General features: G+C 31.5%; 1 protein-coding gene and 1 long non-coding RNA gene across 2 annotated transcripts in view; one reads left to right on the top strand and one right to left on the bottom strand.

Moving 5' to 3' along the window:
* Positions 1–13,502, bottom strand: part of LOC134721589 (uncharacterized) — a 36,349-nt gene extending 22,847 nt beyond the window's left edge. The window contains exon 1 of the long non-coding RNA XR_010107884.1: positions 13,473–13,502. This is a non-coding gene — a long non-coding RNA (uncharacterized LOC134721589). The remainder of the gene's footprint in view (positions 1–13,472) is intronic.
* A 5,264-nt stretch (positions 13,503–18,766) lies between these two features.
* LOC134722836 (uncharacterized) lies at positions 18,767–26,871 on the top strand. Its single transcript, XM_063586466.1, has 5 exons — positions 18,767–18,833; positions 20,510–20,797; positions 23,926–24,258; positions 24,737–24,938; positions 26,739–26,871. The coding sequence occupies exons 1-5, from the start codon at positions 18,767–18,769 to the stop codon at positions 26,869–26,871; spliced, it is 1,023 nt and encodes a 340-aa protein (XP_063442536.1).
* Positions 26,872–27,208: the final 337 nt, after the last annotated feature.

Below are 27,208 nucleotides of genomic sequence, written 5' to 3'. Positions count from 1 at the left end.
TGGACGAGTCAATATTATGTTTTCAATGAAAGTTATGGTATGAAAGGTAAGAAATGCCACTTATTCTATTTTCACAAAATTTTCGGAATATACAGGCGAAAGGTTATTTTTTTAAAAAGCCTATTGAAAAGATTAAAGAGAAAATTTACAAATACTACGTTTTGTTCCATTAAACAAGTCATTTTCGTAAGAGAAATGACGAAATATATTATACGCACGACTACGGCAGGTAAAATTAGTATTTATAATATTTAAAAAAGGCATTTTTCAGTCTCATTGAAATATGTTGATTACAGTTAATCCAAAACTTAAGAAGAAGGTAAATAAAGTCAAAATATGTCCGATCTGCCTATTTAAGCAAATCAAAAGTCGGTACGATCGTTTTAAAGTCAATTTCGTCTACCTCAAAAAATCTTGTTAGGCACTATAGTTGCATTTTCTTGTTTATATCAATTAAATTATGATTAATAAGTTGGCACACCGAATGTCGGATAGTATGTAGTTTTAAAATACACAATTGTTTTTTTCTAGAAAGCGTGCAGTTATTGCAAACACTTCGACACAGTTATCTGGTGAAATTGTGGAACTGTGTCGAAGTGTTAGCATTAACTGCACACTTTCCAGCAAGGATAATTGTGTATTTCAAAACTAGATAGTATTCGACATTCGGTGCACTACCTTATTTATTAAATTTTATTGATATAAACAAGTAAATACGACTACTTACCTTTCAAGCGGTCTGCTCGACTGTTACTTCCGGTGTGTGTATATCCATCACGTGATTTTGATTGTACCCCTTGAAATCTCTGTGTCCTATATATAGGTACAGTGCATAGTCGCATTTGTCTTCCATTCAAATGATTAGGGGACGACCATTTGATATTCGGAAAGGGGGGGGGGGAGGATTTGTTTTAGATCGGTTATTTATTTTTGTGAACTAAGAGGACAGATAATTCATTTTCTGCACTATTAAAGCAAGAATTTTTATTTTCATTAAAACAAGGGACTGATTATTCATTTTCAAAACTATATTTATGATATTCGAAAATGATTTGTTTATTACAAATAATACATTTATAGTCAATACATTTATAGTCAAGTCATTGTGTACCATTTAATCAGAATTAATCATCGTCATCTGCAGAAGTGAATTTTTGATATTCCCAACTGCATATACATGTATAGCATACATACATAGAATTGAAGTTTGGTTGTAACTAGCCTTTTTTTAAAGTATTGGCAAACATAAAAAAAAATATTTCGCCGAGCGGAGCGGGGAAAATTTATTTTTGAAGGGTTTTGAAGCCACTGAAGGCCCAAGAAGCTATGGAACAAATGATGCAAAATCATGCTTTCTGGTTGTTCCGACTACCCTTTCATAATCTGAAAATGCAAGTTTTGATTTAATATCTTTTTTACAATATTTTGGTCTCAACGCAAAATGTACAAATTCAGTGTAAGACTAGGAACAACATCAAAAGGCCAATGTGCATGATCAAGCGATATTGGAATTCACATAGTTAAGTATGTGGCTGCTGTTTTTTTTTTAAATTCATGATCAAGTTCATAACAAAATTACTACATTACAACAGGAATGCAACACTAACAGGATACAGTATTGCAATCAATGAACAAAAGACAAATGAATAAGAAACATTGATCCCTAAAAAAATCAGGGCTACGTCTGACGGGCAAAACAGAACTTGCTTCTTGCAATGCACTCGCCGCGAACACAATTTGATATGGAGACAAGCGTTTGGTTTTGAAATTTTCTACATGAAGCAGTATTTGCAGCAATGTAGTAGTTATGGCCCTGTTAAAATAAAAGTGAGGTATTTAAAGGTTTCCTGAGACTATATACCTCCAGTTAAATGAAACCAATTTTCAGAAATTTCAAGTAAATCTAAATAATATGTATACCTTTATTATAAAAAAAAATTGAGAAGTGTTTCCCGATTTTTTTGTGGAAAAAAGATGAATTTATGAAGAATCTGGTGTCATCTCATACTTTCGATTATACCTGCTGAGTTATTTATTTTCAATACACTGCAAGTCAGGTAATTTATTTTCAATACACTGCAAGTCAGGTAATTTATTTTCAAACTACCACAGAAAAAAACATGTATTTTTGTGATTATCAATGCTGAGTTTTTTATTTTCAAAATAATCCTGCTCCACCTCCAACCCCACTCCCTCCCCCCGAATATCAAATGGTCGTCCCCTTATTCAGATTGAGTTATTTGTTAAAGAAAAACGAGAAAAAAGGCATTCGGATATTGTTTCCGTCTTTGGACGAAATTTTAAGTCAGATTAGACTGACCGATTAGACTTCCAGTTTGCGTTTTTCTGTATATATATATGTTGTGTACAAGTTGTAATGTTGTACACATTGTAATTTGTACATATTTTTTGTACAAGTTATCAGTATTTGATGACCTGCTGAACAAAAATGGATGATGCAAGCACACAGTCTTTTGCTTCAGATATTTCTTTCATAATTTCACAACTTTATGATACAGTCTAATAAATAGCATTGAAACAAAAACATTACGAGACCACACAAAGATTTTTTCATTTATTATTATTAAGTTTGTACAAATTATAATTTGTACAAACTTACATCTTGTACACAACATATATATATATGTATGTTTATAAACGTTGGATAAAAACCGCCATTTTTATACGTGTGCATTTCAAATAAATTTTGTTGTAAAAGGGTCTAAATACAGCACAAACAACATTTTCCAAAAGACGAAAAATGAGAAAAAGTATACTTAAGCAAAACTCATTTGACTAACAGGTGGAACAACTGATGATCCTAAACCCTGCCGACTGCTTATATATGTTAACGTAAACAGGTGAAATTAGGAATTACACGTAATTACTAAACATTTCATTAAATTTCTGTAATCACTAGTCAATTAAGTAATTACCGGCGTTTTGCATTTGCGCCGATTTTTTCTTTCATTTGCGCCGATATTTTCTTTCATTTGCGCCGATTTTTTTATAGGTAAATTACAGGTTAATAGATATAAGAAGATGTGATATGAGTGCCAATGAGAGAACTCTCCATCCAAGTCATGTTATTTTTAATTTAACATTATAGACCTCTTCCATTAGCCACTTGTACAAATTTATGAATTGTCAATCATAACATGTATATAACTGTTGTCCCCTGCTCACAGTGGGGAGGTGGAAGAAGGCCTACAAGATACATCTCCAGACATTTTCCCTGACCGTACCCGTAGTTCTTTAGCCTCTGTCTTTCGGACATCTGCCACATATTTATGCTCGATCTGTGTTTTGACAATAAAATCCGTGGTGACTCTGGCTTTACACAGTTTTATAGTACATTAGTAAGATATGTTGTTATATTTCAGGACACTTATCTTCCGATATGTTGTTATATTTCAGGACACTTATCTTCCGATATGTTGTTATATTTCAGGACACTTATCTTCCGATATGTATGGCCCTTGATGATTAAAGAATTGTCTCCTCGGCTCGGTTCAGTGTGCAATATGTCTATCATTGCAGAAAAATAGGAATCAAAATTATCTTAAACATAAATGAAAAACATTTAGAACCAAATTTTACCAATGGTATAGTACATGTACAAGTATTAATTTACCTGTAAATCTAATTAGGAGCAAATAAAAAATCGGCGCAAATGTAAAAATGAAATCGGCGCAAATGAAAGAACGAAAATTTTCAAAATCGGCGCAAATGTCATACGCCCGTAATTACATGTATTTACTAGTTGTTTCAGTGATTTTATTATTCATATTAACTAATAAATTTATTAAAAGTAATATAAATGTTTTAAATTTTCTTTACATTCGACTCTTTTGACTCTGATGTCTTACGCAAATACATATTTCAATTCCGAAAGTATGTTTTTAAGAAAAAGTAATAAATCTACTATTTGTCTTTTTCAAAAGTGATAAAATGTTGCAACTTTATCAAGTTCTCTAATTATTTTTAAAGGTCCAATACTTGAAAAAACCATTTGAATAGTTATAAAAACACCTATTGTTATTATCTAAACATCTATTGAAATATTTTTGTAGGCATTCAAGGAATAGGTAACATACAAAAAAAAAACCGAATCACAATTAACTTAAACATGGATGAAAAAAACAATTATAACCAGATTTGACCAATGCACAGTACATGTATAAGTTTTAACCTACCTGTAAATCTAATTAGGAGCAAATATAAAATCGGCGCAAATGAAAAAATGAAATCGGCGCAAATAAAAGAATGAAAATTTTCAAAATCGGCGCAAATGTCATACGCCCATTACAGGTATTTACTGATTTTTTTTGGTCATTTTTACAGCTATTCACTAACTTGATATTTTAGTTTAAAAATTGAAGACATAATTCAAGATATCAAACACGGAAGTAAGGGGTAGGGATTTTCAGAGTTTACTTAAGGATCTATGATTATAAGGCACATTATAAGTGCATACTCTTCAGTGTTTGAGAATTGAAACTGGAAAATGGTTGTTTTATAAGTTTGAAACTCCCTAAAAATAATTTTCAGCATGCAAGACAATGATACCAATCTAAAATTTAGAAATACATTTTTGAGAAATTTATAGGTAACTTAGCCAGCTCTCTTTTAAGATACATTGTAGACATAAGTTTATGGCAAAGGAGTCGGTTCAGTAAGATCCCTTTTTGGCCCTAAAATAAAGTAGTTTTACAAAATTGTTTAAATGTAAAATAATGTAAAATAGTTATTTTTTGGAAAGTATAATGCCTTTGCTACATAAATATGAGCTATTTTTGGCATTACAATGCACATATATCGGGTACTTGCATCATTAAGTCATGCTAAATTACTGAAATCTTCACACAATTTTAGCATTTTTAGTTAGATTTTAGACGGTTTACGTCTTAAACGGAACTGGCCGCATTCGTGTTCATTCTTGATATTGAAAGTAAGTTGTGTTTAATAATTATACATAACAAATATAAAGGTCGAGGATGAATACGGATGCGGTGACTTTCATTTTTGACAAAAACCACCTGAAAAGTGACAGTTTTTGGCATATTTGACAGATTTCTGGTATTTAAGCTAGAATCGGAGCGTTTTTAATGAGTGAATCAGTTAAAGTCTTTCACAAAAAGTAATTGAATCAATTAAAATAGCCATTTAAGTGTTTAAAAAGTGTTCAAGATCATTCGTCAGATAAACTTGAAATTTGAGGCCAAAACCGGCCCTTACCGGACTTTGATTAAATGATCTTGATAATTCTTAAAATCTCATAATTTTGTTATATTAAAATCTCCATCAGACATACTCTGCATATCAACATGGCCAATGACATTAGTTCAATTACTTTTATAAAATAGGTTTAAGTACGAGTTCTTTTGCCAGACATTTGCGATGAAGCTGACATTCTTCACAAACAAATTCATACTAATTGATGGCGTTAAGAGTCACATTTTCATATTTCCATGTTTTTATGAGTTTTGCAAGACCTCCGAACTGAAGCTTATATACCTCCAACAAAATTTTATCGTCGTTTCTTCCTGTATGAGAATGATCTTTTTGTGGATTAAGTAAGTCAACTAAATGGTCCATCCCTTTTGTTTTACTTTTAATGTTGACATTCTTTTCATTTTCGGCGAGCCGGCTTTTTTTTTGTCGCAAAAGCGAGACATGGCAAAACAACATTAATTCCTTTGCCAGCGGCCTCCACAAATATTTGCTCTGTATTTTGTTTTTTTAAATAATGATAACGTTCTTAAATTATCCTGGATTCCTACCAAACTTGAACAGAAATTTGTTTATGATCAAAAGATAAATTTCAAGAAGTAAATTTTGTAAAAGAAAATCGAGTGTTAAAACTTTCCGTATTTTACTTATACATGTAAATAGACTAAGTTGTTATGCCAGATAACATTACATTCACTCTGTGGTTATTTTTTTTTTTAAATTTTAATAACTTTCTCAAAATATCCTGGATTTCTACCAAAATTGAACCGAAGCTTGTTTATGATCATAAGATACTATTAGAAGTAAAGTTTGTAAAAAAAAACTATCCTTTTTCGTATATTACTTATAGAAACGGACTATTTTTTTCTTCAGTTAACATACCATACACTGCAGTTAAAGTTTAGATTTCATAAACCGTCCTGAATTTTTAACAAATTTGGTCAGAAGCTTCTTACAGAACTAGTCAAAAGATGATGTCTAGAGGATATTTTTAAATATTTTTTTCCCTTTTTTTGTTGAGCCTGCCACTCACAGCAAAAGTAGGCGAGACACTGGGTTCTGCAAAACCCTTAACATTTTGATAGCTGAATACTCACTGATTTTCTAGTTATTATTACATTGTACCATGACTTTTGATCAGTTGACCATATTACAACATTGTTTAAACAGTAATTAAATCGGTGTAAAAATTCATTTTAAAATTGGTTACTACTGGTAATTACTTTGCAGTTTCAGGAATTACTTGTATTTACTAAGTGCATCATGAATTACATGCAATTCCTAAATTTTAGTAATTACATGTAATTCCTAATTTCACCTATTTACAGTAAAACACATATATATACTTGGATCCTACATATACTACGAATAAAGTGTATTTTCTATCTGCTATCATTTTCAAGTTTACTATCCACGGCGGTCACAGAGTTTATAGAGAGGGTCTGTATAATATATCAATGAACGCCGGCTCGTTGATCGATTAGAAAACTTATAATTGTAAGTAAGAAGTAAATACACTTTATTTATAGTAATAAATTTTTATATTATACCATCTCTAAAATTATTCATGTGTTATTAGAATTAATAGAAAAAAATGTGAATTTTAATGATACGTTTTATGAAACTCTCTCAAGTCATTAAGTCTTTTACAAAAATTTATTAATTACAAAAAAGAAGATGTGGTATGCATGGTATGATTACCATTGAGACATTTCTCCACAATAGACCAAAATGATACAGAATTTAACAACTATAGGTCACTGTACGGCCTTCAACAAAAAGCAAATCCCATACCGCATAGTCAGCTATAAAAGACAGCGAAGTAACAATTCAAACGAGACAAATGGCGACCCTATGTATTTCCCCAAAAAATGAACGAAAACCAAATATGTAACACATAAGCAAACGACAACCACTGAGTTACAGTCTCCTGAATTGAATGTTCATAACATACTTAATGTATGTTCAAACTGGAATTTATAGAAATATACATAACATTCTTAATGTATGTTCATATTGAAATTGACAAAAAACAAAAACAAAAATCGGAATTTTGGAAATAAAGGAGGAGGGATAAGAAAATTATTTTCCTGTCCCAATATCTATGACTTTTGATAATTTTCTTGAAATTCTCCAGTCATTAAATCTTTTACAAAATTCTCCCTACCACACCTAAATTACTTTTGACCAAGCTCTCAATGCCTGCGATTTCGCGGGTGTGTTCTAGTTAGGTATTTAAAACAAGAAAGATCATATCATATAGGGAACATGTGTACTAAGTTTCAAGTTGTTTGGACTTCAACTTCATTAAAAACTACCTTGACCAAAAACTTAAACCCGAATCAGGACAAACGGACAGATTGATGGACGAACGGACGAATGAACGAACGGACAAACGGACCCACATTTCAGAAAACATAATGCCCCTCTACTATCGTAGTGTGGGGCATAAAAACATCATTCTTAAACACGTGTAGGCGATAATTAACTTTGTATTTAAACTATAATTTATGAACCAAACAGACATAGTGAATTCAAAATGCACTCGGTCGCTTTTTGATATTTATGTTTAAAGTTATAGGAAAATCGTCAGTCTCTGATAGTCATATGAACAGTGATCACATATGCAATGAATACTGAACATTGAAATTACACAATGCGAATAAAAAATTGCATAAAAAGAAATTTGACCAGACACTGAAATTAAAAACACACACTATGAATTATTAATTTTAAAACATTCATTTAAAACCACGGATCCAAAACTGTATTTAAATCCACTTTTTGATTATCAAAATATTTGCTTCATGTATCATGGACTTAATTTAAAGGAGCACTAGCTACGAGATTTATAAAAATCTAAAGAATGACTTTTTTGTTAAATCATTCATGAAAGTTATAAATGAAATACCGGTAATTCGCTTTAAGCAGATAGATTATTTCAATTTTGTCACATTAAGCATTGATAATGATGTATTTACTTGCAAGCAAATAATTCGACCGCATTGGATCTGTATTCACGTGAACTTCAATGTAACCCCTTTGCTGGAAAATAGATAACGCACTCATTGTGATTGTTCGGTTATTTTAAAACGACAACGATTGTAAACATTGAAAGTGAAACACGGGTAAATCATTTGATTGACTGGTTTCGATCCACAAAAAAATATTCTTATATATAGGTTAAACCAATGATTAACATGTATTTTTGATCTATAATATGAAACTAAAAAGAAATAGAAAAAAATAGCACGAGTGCGCTTTCTATCTATATCAATATTTATGTTTATATCGCTTATAAACGACCATCGGATGTGTTCGGAAAACACTTTTTTGGAAAATATACATTTCTAGATTTGCAGCAGAGTTACTTGGTGAGTAAATACTTTCCCCTTTGGTAGTACACTGTCGAAGAGTTTTCCATGGGTTAAACTTTTGATGCGTTGAGTTCATTTTAATTAATATTTGCGTGTCTTTTCAAAGTGTTTTTTTTTTTAATATTTCAGTTGTAATGATAGCAGCAAATGACAGCAACACATGTGCCAAGAAAAATGGAACTATTACGAATGTGTTTTCTAATGTTGGGAGCACAATTGTTCTTGAATGCTACATGCATAATTTTGACAGTGTGCCTAGTTGGTCACGTCAAGGTGTAGCATTGTCTCATGGTAACATCATTTATAAATCTGACAAACGATTCAAAATTGTAGAAGGTCTTGGAGGAAATCGGTTCAATTTACAAATATCAACTTTGATGAAGTCTGACGAAGATAAATATTGTTGCGATTATATTTATAAATATAAATCTATTGAAAATTGCACACTTTTACATTTAGTAGGTAAGTACGTCGTCTATTATACCGTGTATCTATTTTCTTTATAAATAATTAACGAATAAATTGATTTATATATTTTCTAAACTGCTTGCAAATGAATATTTACCGATTAAAAGTTTTTAAAAAACATCTCCTGAAAGAAAACATTGTTTATGTACTTTCTGTACAATACCATTCTTATTTACTGGCAATTTCGAACAATTGAAACACATCGGATACAATGTACCTAGATCCGAAATCTACAGAGGATCCGAATCCAAGAAAGAATTATACGAAACCTCCAGCACTGCATGAAGAAGTTAAATCTGGATCAGCATAGATAACTAGAATGTATATTCTCATTATATATATACAATGTATATATCTTTATTCTCGTAAACCAAAATACAATGGTACAGAGACCTATATAAATTAATTAACACATTGTAAACTTTAAATACAAATGTAAAAATATTGACATAAAGTAACTTGATATTGTTTTCTGTTTCTATTCTGTTTCAAGTGCAGATAAAAAGTAAGTAAACATGACATTTATGAAATAACTACCGTTAAGTGTGCCGAAATGCCTTTGCCAAGTACATATAGCATTCATCCGAAACTCGTACTTTTTGCAGCATGTGACTATAGACTTTAGCAAGGAAAATATCATAAAAATAGATGACACAAGCACGCCTAATGCTTGTCTTATTTTATTATTTAAATTTTCGAAATAATAATGTGTCGAGATAGATAATAAATCGCATACATCGAGTATCCTGATCCAAAATCCGCGAAGGGATCCGAATTCCGTGGATTGCACACGGTGAGTATGCAATATTGAATTAAATTATTGATATTGAATAATACAATATCACATGCATATTTTGAATGGCTATATGTATTTTGAATTTCATATGTTCAGAAGATAACAAAATTTCGAAGGTTAATAACATCAAAATGCCTTCAATATGTGCTAAGTTAAGGTAATATCTTTGGTTAGTTTGCTTGCTAGCTGAACCGTGCAGTCATTATAAGGTTAGGTATATTACCTTCCTTTTGGAGAAGCCTAGTCCTTCAGACAGATAGATTGGTTATCTGTCAGAATAAATAATATACTCTTGCAGGAGGGTAGTATAACTTACTTAATAATGACTTCACAGTTCAGCTTACAAGTAAGCTAACCAAATTGATTACCTGATCATAAACACCAAAGGCGTTTTGCTGTAATCAATAAGTGATATATTTCTCTTAGAGTAAATTCAAAGGTCCCACTGCAAAAACCATACAGAACAATGTATTGTACTTTTTCAATAGGGAAATAGATCAAACGAAATTTACAAACCTCAACCAAGAGGAGATGACTCTGTGGGAAAGTTATATTTGGTTCGCAATAAAGCTAATGGTGTTTCATTTGAACAAAGAATGTTTTTTTTTGTTTATTTATTTTTAGACATTTCTATAATTCCAAATGGAAGCAAAGTGATTACCAGACCAGAAGGAAGTACGATCACTCTGTCATGCCTGTTTACAAATAATGTTCCAGGATTGAAGACGATTTCTTGGATTTCAAATGGAACTATTCAACATGCAAAAGATACGAATATCTTAAATCTAACAGTATTGTTAACATCGGATCACCATAACCAATACCAGTCATGCAGAGGATTTGTTCATTGTATGAACATGTCATTTGAAAAAGTCATTCAATTCAACGTTACATGTAAGTATTTATACACCTTGCATTGTTTTTTTCAAGAGCAAATACGTATAGATTATAACATGCCCTTTTCCACATTGGCCCTTGTATTATTCCGAGACTCCCATATCGGCCTCGAGGCTTTCAATTATAACAATTTTATGAATAAAAACAGATAAATCTTTTTTTTTTTTTTTAACACAAAAGCAATTTAAAATTCGTTAAGGAGGCAATCACGCGTCACGTCATTTGGAATCAGGGCACAATGACCATTATCCCCGGGTTAGTAATATCTAGGATTTTGATTAGTTAACGCACGTCGTTACAAAACCCATAGCCCCTGGGTGTTGCTTACCCATATCTCCGGACGTTGCTAACCATTATCCCGGGGAACTCCACGCAAGTTTTCCTTAGTTCCATGGTTGCTCCTTGTGAAATATTGAATTCTGTAGATTATCCATGATGTTTGTAATTTAAAATTTAATTCATTAACGATTTTGTCCTAGTATGCCGATCATTTACACTCATTTCATTAAATGCTTCACTTGACTGCCATGTTTTCAAGGAATGGGACTACTGATCTAGCTATGTAAATGACCCACGTTCACGTCACATCATCTTTGACGTAACTCTTACAACATTAAGCGCCAAATTTGACTCAATCCAGTTTCTCTGTCACCGTATTAAAACGTCTTATATTTGAATACCTGAGGCTGTAGGGTTCTACCAAAGGTTGTAAGTACCCTACACCCGGTAAAAATTATGTAAATTTCCAAATTTCAATAAAACTTTTTTAGATAATGAAAAAAAACGTTGTTTTAACGTTACACTTTGTACCCGAATTTCCATGAAACTCGCCCGATTCGGACTAAGACCAGGGATAAATTCGTTATCTATCCATATTCACGGATATGTACGTCGATTACTTATATTATATACTCTTTTTTATAGCAAGCCGTTTTGTTATTTATTCTTACTTCAAGATATCTTATATAGTTTATAAGATATCTTATATAGTTTATAAGATATCTTATATAGTTTATAAGATATCTTATATAGTTTATTAGATATTTCATATAGTTTATAAGATATCTTATATAATTGTCTTTATAAGATATCTCATAAACTATATAAGATATCTCATAAACTATATAAGATATCTTATAAACTATATCTTATATAAAAATTGTTTATAAGATATCTCATATTCTTTATAGATATAAAGTCTATAAGATATCTTTTAAATTTAAGGAGATATCTTATATATTATAAGATATATCTTATTTAGTTTATAAGATATCTCATAAATTTTATAAGATATCTCATAAAGTTTATAAGATATCTTATATAGTTTATCAGATATCTTATATAGTTTATCAGATATCTTATATAGTTTATCAGATATCTGATATAAATGAAATTATATAAGATATCTTATATATTAAAGGAGATATCTTATATATTATTAGATATATCTTATTTAGTTTATAAGATATCTCATTAATTTTATAAGATATCTCATAAAGTTTATAAGATATATTATATAGTTTAAAAGATATCTTATAAAGTTTATATAGTTTATAAAGTTTTATATCAATAATATAAATCAAAACATAAAGGTTATTCCTGAATAATTTTTCGAATTCTTTTATTATTAGAGGCGTTAAGAACCTTTGGTGACCCCACAGTTTAAATTCTTTAATAAGTAAGAAGTGAGCAATGGTCGTTTCAGTCAAACGTTCACCTAATCTGTCCCAGTCAATGGGATAATTTAGATCGTCAATCAATGGCCAGGACCACACTGTTTTGAATGTGAAACTATGTGATAAAGGAATATACTTAAACATTGAACATATGACTCAATGTATTTAAAATAAAAAATACACACATTTATAAATATCATTATAAAGTAGTCGCATTTAATACCGTTTGTATAGACAGTTTCATGTTAACATATGTAGATTGATCGGCCTATTCATACATTTACATACACACCACATCTTCCTATATCTATTTAATCACATGCTAAAGAATATTCATAACATGATTGTTCACATTTATATCAAACTTTATGGTTTTTTTTATATATGCTTTTCTGTAATTCGTTGGACAAAATATTTTTTTTATAAAGTAATTCATCAACTTTCTGTTCAGACACTGGTCACGTTTACAAAAGTCTGCTTAGGAACTGCAGGCTTGAAATACTGAATAAATTGGAGAATGTATATCCCAGGTGAATTTGGTATATTGCTACTAAAGTGGGGGAAATGGTAATTTCAAAATAAAAATAGTTAAATTACACTGGAGTATATTTACATTTGTATTAAAAATTGTAACGTTTAACATTCAAGAAGGAAATGGAATTTATCTTCGATTCCACCCTTTCAAACTGTAAACACTAAATACTTGATAACATAGTATGAATGAAAAACACTAACGGTGTCGTTCTTAAATTTATGTCGAAGAATCAGTTTCTATTGACGTAGTATGGGTGATTATAAATTCGTTTCATGATATGTTGTATAATTTGTAGAAAGAGAAGCTTACTAAGTATGTACTGACAAAATAGGCGACATGTTTAAAACTATTAAATATTTAGAATTCTCCCTCTTTCTCCATCTCTCAAATAGTGTTGGTATAGTAAAAATGCTTATTTCAGATTATCCTAAAGTAAAAGTAAACATAATCCCATCTTCATTGTTGAAAGAATTTGATCAAGTTAGACTAACCTGTGTGTATGAATCTAACCCAGCTCCAAGTGTTATCATATGGACACACAATGAAGCAATCGTACATCGTGACTTTGAATATTACATACATAATATATCAAGAAAAGAAGATGGAGTCTATCAGTGCAATGTCAAAAATGCAATTGGATATGGTGTTGATGAAATAAAGCTAAGTGTCCAGTGTAAGTCTTTATCTCTTACATTTTGTCTTTTGCAACTTTACACTTATCAACAAAAGAAACGATCAATTTACCATTAGATACATTATGATGACTTTTGTTATGGGATTAAAAAAACGATACCAAGTTAGAAATCTGACTATTTGGTCTTATTTCACGTTGCTTTCTCATTAGAACAATTACTTTAAAGCAACGTTAAACGTTTTATTTTAATTTTCAAAGGTTTGAAATATAATTCTTCATAAACCGATATCATAATATTTTTTTAATATTATAGTTTATAGTTTATAATATAATTAATTGTCAAAGTCTTGTCAAACCCATTATCGTTCATTAGAATATGACGTGCTTCTTTCGCTTTCTATATATACCCATGCTCTCAGTCCAATAATATTTGTTTGCGTATGCGTATATTGACTACTATACTGCAGAATATTGAATTTTATCAAACTGACATGCATATAATATATTTCATTTCCAAACTCTCAAAATGCTAATGTTGTTACTAATTCATTTATTATGACTGTAATGGGTTGCAATTCGACATTGACATTTTTGACCTAGATACGACATCCGTTAATGCTGGCTGTTCAAAACTCCTCCCTCATGAAAAATCACATTGCCAGTCGTTTTCTTGTCTACAAACAAAAAAGGGAGATTCACGGAAGAGCCTTCTACACTTATTCACATCGGACTTGAAAATTACCTTAATTGTCCTTATCAGAATCGAAATAATTGATGCAAGCTATATACTTTATTGTAGTGTATTGCTCGGGCAAAAAAAAAATCACGAATATAATGACTACCCATTTTAAAACTACAATAAAGAATAGCTTGCATCAATAATTTCTTAATTGAAATGAAAATAATAAACGAAGGCAACCTTAGTATCCCGGTGTTCAAAGGTCATAAATCGATTGAGAGAAAACAAACAAGATCCACAAACCAAAACCGAGGAAACACATGAAATATTAGAGGAAAAAAAAAAAAAAAAAAAGGAACACTGAAGCGAACAAAAAAACTCCCAAACCCTTACATACACATAATAGCTCTTTATTAACTCTTGTAATGAAGCTTATTAGAATAATGAATTAAAAAAAGAATACATGCTTTTAATGTTGCATTTCTGTAAATATTGACAATGAATTTTCCCATAGGAATTCCCTTTACGGCTAAAACTGTACCACTTTTACTATGAAGTTTTGAAAAAAATCATATCATAGAATTGAAAGTTCAACGTGTATAGGCCCCGAATTTCTAAGAGTTTAAACTTACACTAAATTTCTTAACTATCCTTACCTCGACTCAGTAGGGTTACCACATATTTCAATATAAACAATATGCACATGTATATTTACTGGTAACTTTCCGAAGTTATGTGTCTATGAGATGCAACCTACAGGTCAGAACTGGGAATCAGTATGTAATAAAACTAGTTATCTATAAATATTCTAAATCTCCCCAAAAGAGGCGTGGTTTGCGAAACAGCTGTATTTACAAAGTGCAGCCTTGATGGTCCTTTTAATTCTGATGACAGTTGAAAGGTTTCTATTCTCTACACACTCATCCACACCATCTCATCAAGAAAACGTTTTCATATTTTATTGAATAATTTATCAATGATCCTTTTGAAAATTCCAATTGCAAATTTATTTGCTGTAATTCGTTTAAAACATTTTTATGTAACGAAAAAGGAAAGTATGCGAGAATTGCACAGGAAATGTGAAGATATGATTGAAGCTTTAAATTTTCTCCTGGACAACATATATATATGTACGTTTCGGAAATAAAGTGTATCGACAAGAAGTAGGTATTCCTATGGGCACTTACTGCACCCTTATTCCTGTGTTGCTATGAATCAGATTATGACCAAACACAGTAAATACACGTCATTGTTACATTTGGTTGATACATACAACAATACCTACCGTTAATTTTATTATATTGTTTCGTTGACTAATCCAGAGTTTTCTAAATATATTGCTGAAACTTATAAAAAGGAACTCGTTTAACTTAATTTTACATAAACAGAAGTAGTTGTCTTTTTCTCGATTTACACATTTCAATATTTTAAGGGAAAATCCATACTTAAATTTACGAAAATAAGACGAGATTTTTATTTAATAATGTTAATTGTCCTTCTTGTTTTACGATGATGTTCCTTTGGATCTATCCTACGTTGTTTATAGATTCTCATTCGTTCGTTATGCCAATGTGTGTTGTGATGTCATAGATTTTAATGAACATAATTAATGCATCACTGGTAAATTATTAATTCAGGGATTTCGTTACCATAAATTAAGTGTAAATGTTTACAAAAATCTTTCGTAGAAACAAATACTTGATTTGTAAATTAGACTGTACCAGTAGAAAACTTATTAAAAGTTGTAATTGCATCATAAATGTTATGGTAATATTAAACTAAATACGCGGAAATCACTATGCGATCCGTGTGAACTCATCGAACCTTGAAAAAAACCTATTTTGTAAAGGTTAATTTACCAATGTTGTCATTGGATCATTGCATGTAGTTTACATTGGCACACCTATCGATTTTGTCATCAGCAAATTAAAACTTCCATGTTTATTTCTATATAGAGGTTAACTCCTTACTAACCAACTGCATTTCAATACTTTTGTGAGTAGCATTGCGCAGTTGATGTCCTCTTTAATTAACTTAAACATTTTTATTAATAGTGGATTTGGAAACAAGTTATTGCAACCTATATTAATCTCTTTCCAATTTGCGGTTGGTGCCTTGTCCTGTTTGACTGGTAATGCCGTAAAAATACTGGAACGTGTTTTAGTTCATTTTTTGACGTTAGTTTTCTCGTTTGAATTGTTTTTCATTTGTCATTTCGGAACATTTTATAGCTGACTTTACAATATGGGCTTTGTTCATTGTTGAAGGCCGCACGGCGCTCTAAAGTAATTAATGTCTGTGTCAGTTGGTCTCTTGTTTGTGTTGTCTCATTGACAATCATACCGCATCTTCCCTTTTTGTCGAGCCTTCGACTTTTGTCGAAAATGCGAGACTAAGCGATCCTACATTCCGCCGTCCACAATATTCACACTGGTTAAAGTTTTAAAATTTTTAATAGCTTTCTTAAACTATACTGGATTACTTCCAAACGTGGAAAGAAGATTGCTCTGGCCTTTGTTAGTCTTGTATTATTTTTATATTAGTTTCTTGTGTAAAATTTGGAAATAAGTATGGCGTTCATTATCACTGAACTAGTATATATTTGTTTAGGGGCCAGCTGAAGGACGCCTCCGGGTGCGGGAATTTCTCGCTACATTGAAGACCTGTTGGTGACCTTCTGCTGTTGTTTTTTATTTGGTCGGGTTGTTGTCTCTTTGACACATTCCCCATTTCCATTCTCAATTTTATTATGATCATAAGATAGTATCCAGAAGTAAATTTTGTAAAATTAAAATTCTATTTTTTCCGTATTTTACTTATAAATTGACTTAGTTTTTCTGCGGGGAAACATAACATTCACTCTGTGGTTAAATTTTTTAAAATTTTAATAACTTTCTTAAACTATCCTGGGTTTGTACCAAACTTGGACAGAAGCTTATTTATGATCAAAAGATAATATACAGAAGTAAATTTGTAAAAAAACCAAATCCGTTTTTTCCGTATTTTACTTTTAAATGGAGTTAGATTTTCTGTCACTCTGTGGTTAAATTTAAAAAAAAAATAATAACTTTCTTATACTACTTTTAATTAGTATCAAACTTAGACAGAAGCTTATTTATGATCAAAGGCTAGTATTAAGAAGGAAATTTTGTTAATATTTTGTACCTGTGTATCTGTATTTTACTTATAAATAGACTTCCAGTTAACATTACATACAGTCTGCAGTTGAAGTTTTTAAACATTTACTTGATTCATAAAATATCTTGGATTTTTACCAAACTTGGACAGAAGCTTCTTACAATCCAAAGATAGTATCAAGAGGAAAATTTTTATTGATTTTTTCCCTCATTTTTGTTGAGTCTGTGATTTTTAGCAAAAGTAGGCGAGACACAGGGTTCCGCTGAACCCTAAATTTTTTTATTTATATCTGTTGCATGATTATTATTATTATTAATTATTGTTGGCCTTTAGATAGCTTCCAGTAACTGCGAGTATTCTCAAATCGTACTGTCGTGTTATATTGACCTGTTGATACAACTTGTAATGCTATTTTGTTATTCAATGTACATGTTATAATAATTTCCGTTCTCCATTACTGTTTAACTTACAAGTTACAACATTACAAAATGTATATTCATTTACCTATGTACATTATTTCATCTGGCGGCATTTTGTGTAAAGTGATATTGTTTAACATCTCAATCCTAATTTTATTGATTTTGTATTTACATTGTGTCATCGATCAAATTTTTCGTTAAGTGTATGTTCACTTGTCTTTGTTAACATGTCGTTAAGTTATGCCATTGCGATTGATATTTTATAGTGTGTCTTTCTATGTTGTGATGTTAAACTGTTGTTTCAGGTAAACATGAATGTTGGTTAAACCCGCTACATTTGTATGCAGCTGTCCTAAGTCAGGAAACTGATTTTGAACGGTTGTCGTTTGTTTATGTAGTTCATAAGTGTTTCACGTTTCTCTTTTTTGATATAGATTAGACCGTTGATTTTCCAATTCAAATGGTTTTACACTCTTAATTTTTGGGGCCCGTTATAGCTTACTGTTCGGTGTGAGCAAAGTCGACGTTTTGAACTAAGAACAACCACTGAACTATAGGCTCTTATGGGACTGGTACATACTGAATTTGGAATGGCTAAAACTGTTTGTGAATGCTAAACCTTTGTTTTTGTTTTACAGTAAAGTTACAGCACAAAAAGTAACCACTAACAAAAAACAGAAAATAAGACAAACACATTGCAGAGTGTTTATACACCCATAACAACGAAATAGACATAATAGACATATTTGAGAGTTCTCTCAGTTAATGACTGCTAGTTCAAAGCTAATAATAAGTGATACACCAACATGACCAAATCATGTGTCTAAAACTAAATGATTAATTATACACAACCAACATCGAATGCATGATGTGTAAAGACATCATTAACATTCAGGGAAAACACGACTTTGCACAATGCAAGATACCAAGAGATTAAAGAACACAACAGTGCATATGTCACAGTGTACAGCAATAATACTAAGTATAGTTTTAATTTCTTGATAACAACATCAATATGAATACCAATACAAAAAAAGAAAACAATATTCAAAGAGTTTATTACATTTGATGAAAAACGTTTACAATAAATGTCTCTTATCTCAATTGCTGGACTCGGGGAAACAGCATCACCGTAAAAGTTTGAATCTGTTACTCCGTTTGAAATAAGTATTCTACAGGGACACATCTAGTACAGGTTTTGAACATAATTGTAGTAACGAAATCCATGACTTAATAATTAACCATTAATACATTAATTACGTGCATTAAAATCCAAAAACGTCACTACAAACACGGGTGTACTGTACGAGTTGGAATATATAACTCATGCAAGACAATACCAGAGGTGTTTTACCGTTCAAAACAGTAAAATTCACAAATGGGAAGATAAACTATCCTTTGTTTTCTTGTAATATCACCTCCTTCTGCCATTTTGTTTATTCCATGTCGTAAAATGTTCTTATAAATAAAAATCAAATTATTGATATGGTGTGTTTGCTAATGAGAAAACTATCTATCAAAGTTTAAATGAAGTAGATATAAGAAATTATACGCAACCATACAGCCTTCGTCAATGAAAACAAACATTTCATATTCAACATTCAGATACAAAAGATTCCAACATGAAAAATATGCAACACAATTAAGTAAAATGACGACTAAATTTATAACAAAACAAATTACGAAACAAATAACAGAAATGAACCAACGATTATCACTCAATTAGGGCTAGGATAAGCACACATATAATGATATGTGTGTAGGCGACAACCCTGCCGTAACCTCGGACAGTGGTGTAAAAATATAACAGAGGAATAAACAACAAATGTCAGTTAACAATCTGAGTATGTTTTTCGAGTGTTGTCTGTCAAAGGCACAAATGAATATTACTACCGATTTTTTTGCAAATTCTACTGTTATCTTGAAACATCAAAGACAGTAAGAGCGCTATCTCAACTCATAATCCGAAATGGTTTTCTTAGATACCCGCCCCCCTCCAGGAGGATATACACTCTTAAGCATCATCATAATGTTTTCGCAAAGCGTTCGTCAGCTTTCTTTTAAATGAAACTTGAGATAGGTTTTCGTGATACTGGTTCCTGTTGTTTCGTTATCAGGTAGAAGTTTCCTAAAAGGCAATCAAGAGTAAAAAGCTACTTTTCGTATGAAAGTAGACTTTGTTTTGTTGTTAGAAAGTTATATATTCTGTAACTGAGGCACGTTAATAGGATAGTCATGAAAGCTTTTAATCAAGACACAGATAAGATGACGATATAAAAAGATATATTTTACTCATTAGTCGAAGGTAAACTGACAACGCCTGCGAAAACAAACGAAAACGACAAGAAATTACCCCCCCCCCCCCCTCCTTAAAAAACCCAGTCTAGGTGGATTCTAGAATGATTGCAAACTTTTTGCATTTTGTGACGCAATTTTCAATTCCACGGAAGAAAAATATCTTGTTTTTTATTATGCAATACTTATGAAATAAAGCGATCTTTTATAAATCGATAATAACAAATGTTCATATTGTTAATACATGTTTTAATTAATAACTGTTAAAACACTTACACATTCAAACAAATATTATATAATATATAATATATTATATATAATATATTTTATAATTTTATGCAAGTTTATAATTTGTATTTACAGATGCCCCTGAAGTTCATGTTGAACAACTGCCAAATTCTTCACTTCTTTGTAATGCCACTGGACTTCCGAGTAATTACACGTTTTCAAATTGGGAACATGTATCAATTGATGGGCACAGTTTCAGGTTGATAAACAATGCAACAAATTTACTTAAGTTTGATTTCAATGATGAAGATGATAATCCAATCTACACATTTGATGGCCGTTACGTTTGTAAAGTCAGCAATGGCATTCCCGATGAACATAACATTACAATGCAACGTGGATTGAAAGATGTTTATTTTCCTGGTAAGACTTTTACGTTACCAAGCGTTTGATTAAATAAGTACTATTTCAACATAATGCTATTGGGTACACGGTAGTATTTCCTGATTCATCCCTCAGTTTTGGAAATTATGTTTAGCTGATACTTTTTTCCAAATCATATTGTTCAAATACATTGACTTAAGTGGGGTACACACAAGAGCAACCTAAATTCTGGAATGCTTAAGCTGCCGTGCTACCTATAAACTAATTTGATATACTTTATTCCTATAAAAAAAACCATGTACGCTATCTTCTATGTGACAGTTCTTGCGTCCATGAGTGCAACATACCCCCCTCCTTTAAACGCCATTTTATATAACCTATGTATATTTGATTGTGATTCAAATAAGATGAGACGATGTTTATTCTAAAGCTCTGTATCAATTTTCTTTCGTTTGAACTTAATACAATTTGTACATATATAATCGTATAAATATATTTACCTGACGAATGTTTACTTTCAATGTACTGGGAAATATTCCATCTAGCAATTTCGGAATAATACCAGTGTGATCCTGATTATATATTGATTTTCCCAGATATAATCAATGATTAAATTATACTACCTCTTTATATAGAAGAGAGGCCAAAAATACGAAAGGAACATTGAAATTGATAATGTCAAGTCAAAAAATCCAAAACAAAAGGTAAAAAGACAAATAAAAGTATACAAAATACAGGGATAATTTCAGTTGCCCATACGGGTAAGCAGTTCCTGCTGCACAAGTACGTGGCACTGGTCTTAGTTTCGTAGGCTGAATTTTACACGATTAGTAAATAATTAAACCAGAATATGCTACGTATGGCCATACAGTTTTGTCGATCAAGATCCCAAAATATGTCAAATGTTTAAACTTGTAATACATTATATACATAAAGCAACACTTTTTACTGATCTTATTTGCATAAGGTCATATTGACTCTTCCATCAATTTCAAATGAATTGTGCATGCACGTTAAGTATATTTGTATATCGTTATTCTCATCAACAAGAGAGAGGGACGAAAGACACCAAAGGGACAGTCAAACTCGTAAATCTAAAACAAACTGACAACGCCATGACTAAAAATGAAAAAGACAAACAGAAAAACAATAGTACACATGACACAACATAGAAAACTAAAGAATAAACAACACGAACCCCACCAAAAACTAGGGGCGATCTCAGGTGCTCCGGAAGGGTAAGCAGATCCTGCTCCACATGCGGCACCCGTCGTGTTGCTTATGTGATTACAAATCCGGTAAATAGTCTAATTCGGTAGGTCAAATTCATGAAAGGGAAGGGGATTGAAGTTACGACGTAAGGAACATATCCGATATCATTTGTGAAACGGTTATTCCATAACGGTTAACCAACTCGTGATGGCGTCCGTAAAATTTACGAAGGGATGATTTCAACTTCACCATTTGGAACTCTTGGTTTAATAACTTCCTTGTGAGCAGTAACCCTCTATCAAGAAAATCATGATAGGAAATGCAAGCACGGGAATATCGTATCAATTGGGAGATATATACCCCGTATGCAGGTGCTGCTGGGATGTTGCTACTAAGAAATGGAAAGTTCACAATTGGAAAGCTGAAATCATCTCTTTTGTCGTAAAGTTTTGTCTTCAACCGACCCTCATTGTCAATTTCTAGATGTAAGTCAAGATATGAAGCCGACTTAACTGTATCTGTAGTATCCTTTATCTCCAATTTGATGGGATAGATGCGATCCACATAGTCACCAAATTTTGAATTGTTTAGTGAAAGAACGTCATCTATATAGCGGAAAGTAGAGTTAACAACTTGTCTGCATAAGATAATTTTTACTCGTAATTTACCTTCTGTTCATGTACAAATGGTTTTAAAAATTCCCAGCCTTTTAAGTTTAAAACTGTAAACATAGCATAATTGATAGATAAAGAACAAAATTTCCTGAAAATGTCAGATAAAAAAATATATGATTACAAGATGAGGTTTTCGAAGAGCTAAATATATTCAAAGAAAATCATTGTAGAATACAGAAATTTACCTTTTAAGAACAAATACCTATCATCTCATCTGTTTCAGACAAAGAATTTTAAAAACCTAATAATTGATGGGTAAACTTTACACTGTAAGGCTGTTTATCAGAATGACATACACATTTTAAAAAATAACCGCAAAAGGAAATTTTCAAAAACGTCTTAATGCCAGCGTCACACATTGGCGTATAGAACAGTGTGCACCAGACGTACAGAGAAAATTGACAAATTCGGTGTACGTTAGTTGCTCACCAGAGCAACGCTAAGCAATCTTTAAACGCGCGTTGCATAAGTATGAAGTACGTCTAAATGCAAAGATATACGCTTGATGAACGCTATAACTCGAGGAAATTTTTAGGCAGAATAAAAAGTTTAATCCAGCTCAAGCCTTTGTCCAGCGTATACTAGTACCTGTACGCTACACGCATGTAATATACACGCGACAATGGCGTTGAAAACGCTACAGATAAGTTTGAGACACGTTTAGGGCACGTTGTATACGCTTCAAGATAGTTCGACTTAAACTCAAACATATGTGGTGTGTGTTTGTAACAAACAGCACATAATAATACGCATCAGACATGACGAAAGCACGGATTATCGTCTTAAATACGACCGGGACGCGTCTCAAATACGTGTAAGTGACTTTTCCCCTTCGTAGCGTGCATTCCATCTACGTTAGACAAACGCCAGGCATACGCTAACATACTTTACTTGAACGCCCGATAAACGCTTAGGTACGCCTATGAACGCCCAATATACGCTTAAAGCTCGTTGTGCACACAATACAGATATGATTGACAGGTTGAATGCATCCAAAATTACTAGTGTATTTGCAGCGTACATGATTGTTTACCACGCCCGGTGTACGTCAGAGCCATACACTGATTTGTGACGCCGGTATTAGTTTTTTTTAAAGGCATGCCTTTTCCGTAAATGTGATATATTTAAATACTTTCAATCTACTACCAAAGGAGAGAAGATCAATCACAAGAACATATCAAATGAAGAATGTTTCATTGGTTTTGTATTATAAAGTGCCAGTAATTTAAAATAAAACAGTTTAATGTGTATTTTTGTATGTTTGTTTTTCTATATTTGTAGGAAAGCCCTATTGTATTCATCAAAATAAAAGCACAGAGATAAGGGAAAGAACAGAACCGGTTACGATTACATTTATTGTGTATAGCAGAACAACTGTAAATTATACATGGCAGAAAGGTCGATTTCAGCTGAAGGGTTTTTCAAAATACGAATATCAGAAAAATCAAACAAGTACACCCGTTAAAATACATGGGGTATTAGTAAATCTAACAACATTAACTGTGAGTCTTCTTATATATAATCTGACAGACACAGACTTTGATACTGTTTACATCGTTTATTTGTCCAATAAGCACGGAAATTCAAGTTGTTCAAAAGACTTACTAGAAGGCAGTGAGTATTTTGATATATATTATATTTAGTTTGCATATCGATGATTTTTTATTTAACTTAAATCTGTTCCAATAATTTTTACAGCAAAAATGTCGTTAAATGCAACACTCTGCATTTATTATGCTTTTCAATTAATATTATTTACATGTTTGGTCAAATCACTGAGAGAACCCATTCGAAATTATGGAAAACTATCATTCTGCATTGAAAATACTATTTTGGCGTAAGTTAGATACACCCATCCTCGTATATGGTAGGTTTAACTAATATATTCAAAGCCAATAGCAGGAATTCATACGACGAGATTTCTTATTATGACGAAAAGACATCTATTATAGATAATTTAAAATTTAAATTGATTCAGGAATTTAATCTTCACTACTGCCAAAGAAGAAAATATAAGAACAGGCTTTAAGACATCCTTATTGCTTAATTTTTAATGGTTGCAATTACCTATATAATGTATCATATTTTAAAGCTGTACCGGATACACCGAGCAATTTAACCGTTAAACCATTACTAGTTAGTTTTGAAGTCACTTGGAATGCAGGATTCAATGGTAGATATCCTCAAAGTTTTACCATAAATTATCGTTCAATAATGGATCAAAACTGGACAACAATTGTAATTTCATCTAATGAACGTCACAAAAAGATGCAAGGTCTCCTAGAACATATGAAGTATTTGGTTTACATGTATGCACTTAATGTCATAGGAAAGAGTGATGATACAGACAATGTGACAATTAAAGCACTTGAATTACATGCGAGTGGTTATATATACTTTGTGCTTAGTATTTGTCATATTAGAAACAAACACGCGTCTATATATATATATTTTCCATAGATACTTTATTAACCAAGTTCAAAATAAACGATTATTAAGGTCATGACATTTGTATAACATTTTGTTACTTTGTATCGCGAATTCAATAGACATCATCATTTATAGATTTATCAGTTATAGTTAAAACATGAAATGTTTATATCTGCCTATTATATTTGTAATAAGGGTCGTAATTGTTACCCATAATTGTAGTTAATGTGAACAACTAAAGAAAAGGATTATCCGTGAAAAAATGTTTTCTGTAAGAAATATAATTTTGAGACATATCATACCATAACAGATCTAGAATGAAAGATGTGTGTAAATCAAAAACTATGGCAAATTTTCAATAGGTATAAAACTACAAATCCATAGCCCTATTGCATTCTATGTTAAATTCTGCAATTTAAAGCATGAATGGCTACTTTGTCTAAAGTTCAAATAAAAAGGCAGTAAATTCATGTCAAACTATACCTTGTCATGTTAAGTGGTAAATATTTCAAAATACATTTATTTGAATAGTAGAGCGTGCGGGTCCCGAAAGTTTGATAGTACAAAAACCTGTACTTAAGATCTAAACAACAGGGCAGATGTGCCTTTCAACAATAATTTGATAAACTTCTTCAGTGATTCCATAGCCCCAAGCTTTGAATTCAATACCACAACTACCCGAATATTTGACTTATTGACAAAGATACAACTATTTGGTTAGAGTATGTACTACTTTCTGACCGGGCCTGAATTAGTGGTTCAATCCACGACTTTCTACATTAGAAAATGCCTGTACCAAGTCAGAATATGACAGTTGTTATCCATTCGTTTGATGTGTGTGGAATTTTGATTTTGCCTTTTGATTTTGGACTTTCCTTTTTCAATTTTTCTCGGAGTTCAGTATTTTTGTGTTTTTACTTTTCATTACAATCAAAAAACCTATTCTATTGCAGATTTTCTATTTTTGAAATATATGGCATGATATGAATTCGGCACCCGTCCCAATGTCTATAGCTTAATGAAAAACTTAAGAAAACATATAAAGGTCTGTAAAGGGTGCATATCTATAACCATTTGAGAAATGGACATTCATTGTGGTACTAAACCAAATTTGAAAGGCAGCTATGTATAAGGATTCTAAAGTGAGGAAGTGGAATACACTGCAACAAACTCTATGAGTGAATGATGTGCCTGGGAGCATAACATAGATAAGAATTTCCTACTCTATGCATGAAAACTGTTCTGCCCAGTCATCATAAGAAAACTAAGATTTCAACTAACTAAGGCAAAATTGACCTCAGATGATGTTGGCTACTGTTTAGGCACTATTTGGTCATACAGATCCTAACCTGTTAAGTTCTTATACATCTTCGGCTTTTGAATATTCCTTTTTGAGTGTTCTTGTTGAATTTAATCTTAAAACAGCCCGTAAGACGTTCGAGACTATTTAACGTCTTGTTTTCATTTTTAACCATCTCAAAAAGATTTTTTTAACAAACCAAACTGCAGTGTCAATAGACAGATTTTAGCAACACCTCTTTTAACTGATGCTATTTAAGTCAATTTGGTATCCTGTGAGCTTATCTCTCACGTTATATATTTTACCAACCTTAGCTACAACATTAACTATAATTACTTTCTTTAAATTTTCGTTTCTTAAACAGCGATGCCTGTATCCGTCACGGGATGTGCATGGACGATACAGAACATATTGCCCAATCCCTAGATAAAAGGTCACATATTTTTGTAAAGTCCATAAAGAAAGAAAGAAAGCTGAAGGTCTTTAATGTGTATTAGTTTTTGAGTCCTTGAAAATTCTTTATGACGCTATTCAATTGTGACGCTGTAGTTTACTCTTTAGTCTGGATAATAATGAACTTTAAAAATCTGCCATAATGTTGGAGAAAACAGAAACTAGATTCAGGACGTAGGATGGCGTTTGTCACGTTATATGTACCATAGATTTGAACCCAACCATTGATTTGAATCCTTCATGCATTCAATTAATTTATGAACCTCAATTGTTGTTGTTTCTGTAGGCGGTGTACCATTTTCGGTTACGAAAATTTCCTCCTTGACATGAAATGAACAAAGAGAGATAATTCAATAATGAAAATGTTATTTTTTCATATGT

This window comes from Mytilus trossulus, chromosome 6 (genome assembly GCF_036588685.1).
Source record: "Mytilus trossulus isolate FHL-02 chromosome 6, PNRI_Mtr1.1.1.hap1, whole genome shotgun sequence".
Classification (NCBI taxonomy): Eukaryota; Metazoa; Mollusca; class Bivalvia; order Mytilida; family Mytilidae; genus Mytilus; species Mytilus trossulus.
Note: the sequence above shows the minus strand (reverse complement) of the source record. Positions and strands in the feature narration are given on the sequence as shown.

Excerpts from the sequence above, each read along its gene's own strand:
- LOC134722836 (XM_063586466.1), top strand. The coding sequence starts at position 18,767 with ATGCAAGATACCAAGAGATTAAAGAACACAACAGTGCATATGTCACAG. Across the intron at positions 24,259-24,736 it reads AAAAGACTTACTAGAAGGCA|CTGTACCGGATACACCGAGC; the intron begins GTGAGTATTTTG and ends CATATTTTAAAG. Across the intron at positions 24,939-26,738 it reads GGTCTCCTAGAACATATGAA|CGATGCCTGTATCCGTCACG; the intron begins GTATTTGGTTTA and ends TTTCTTAAACAG.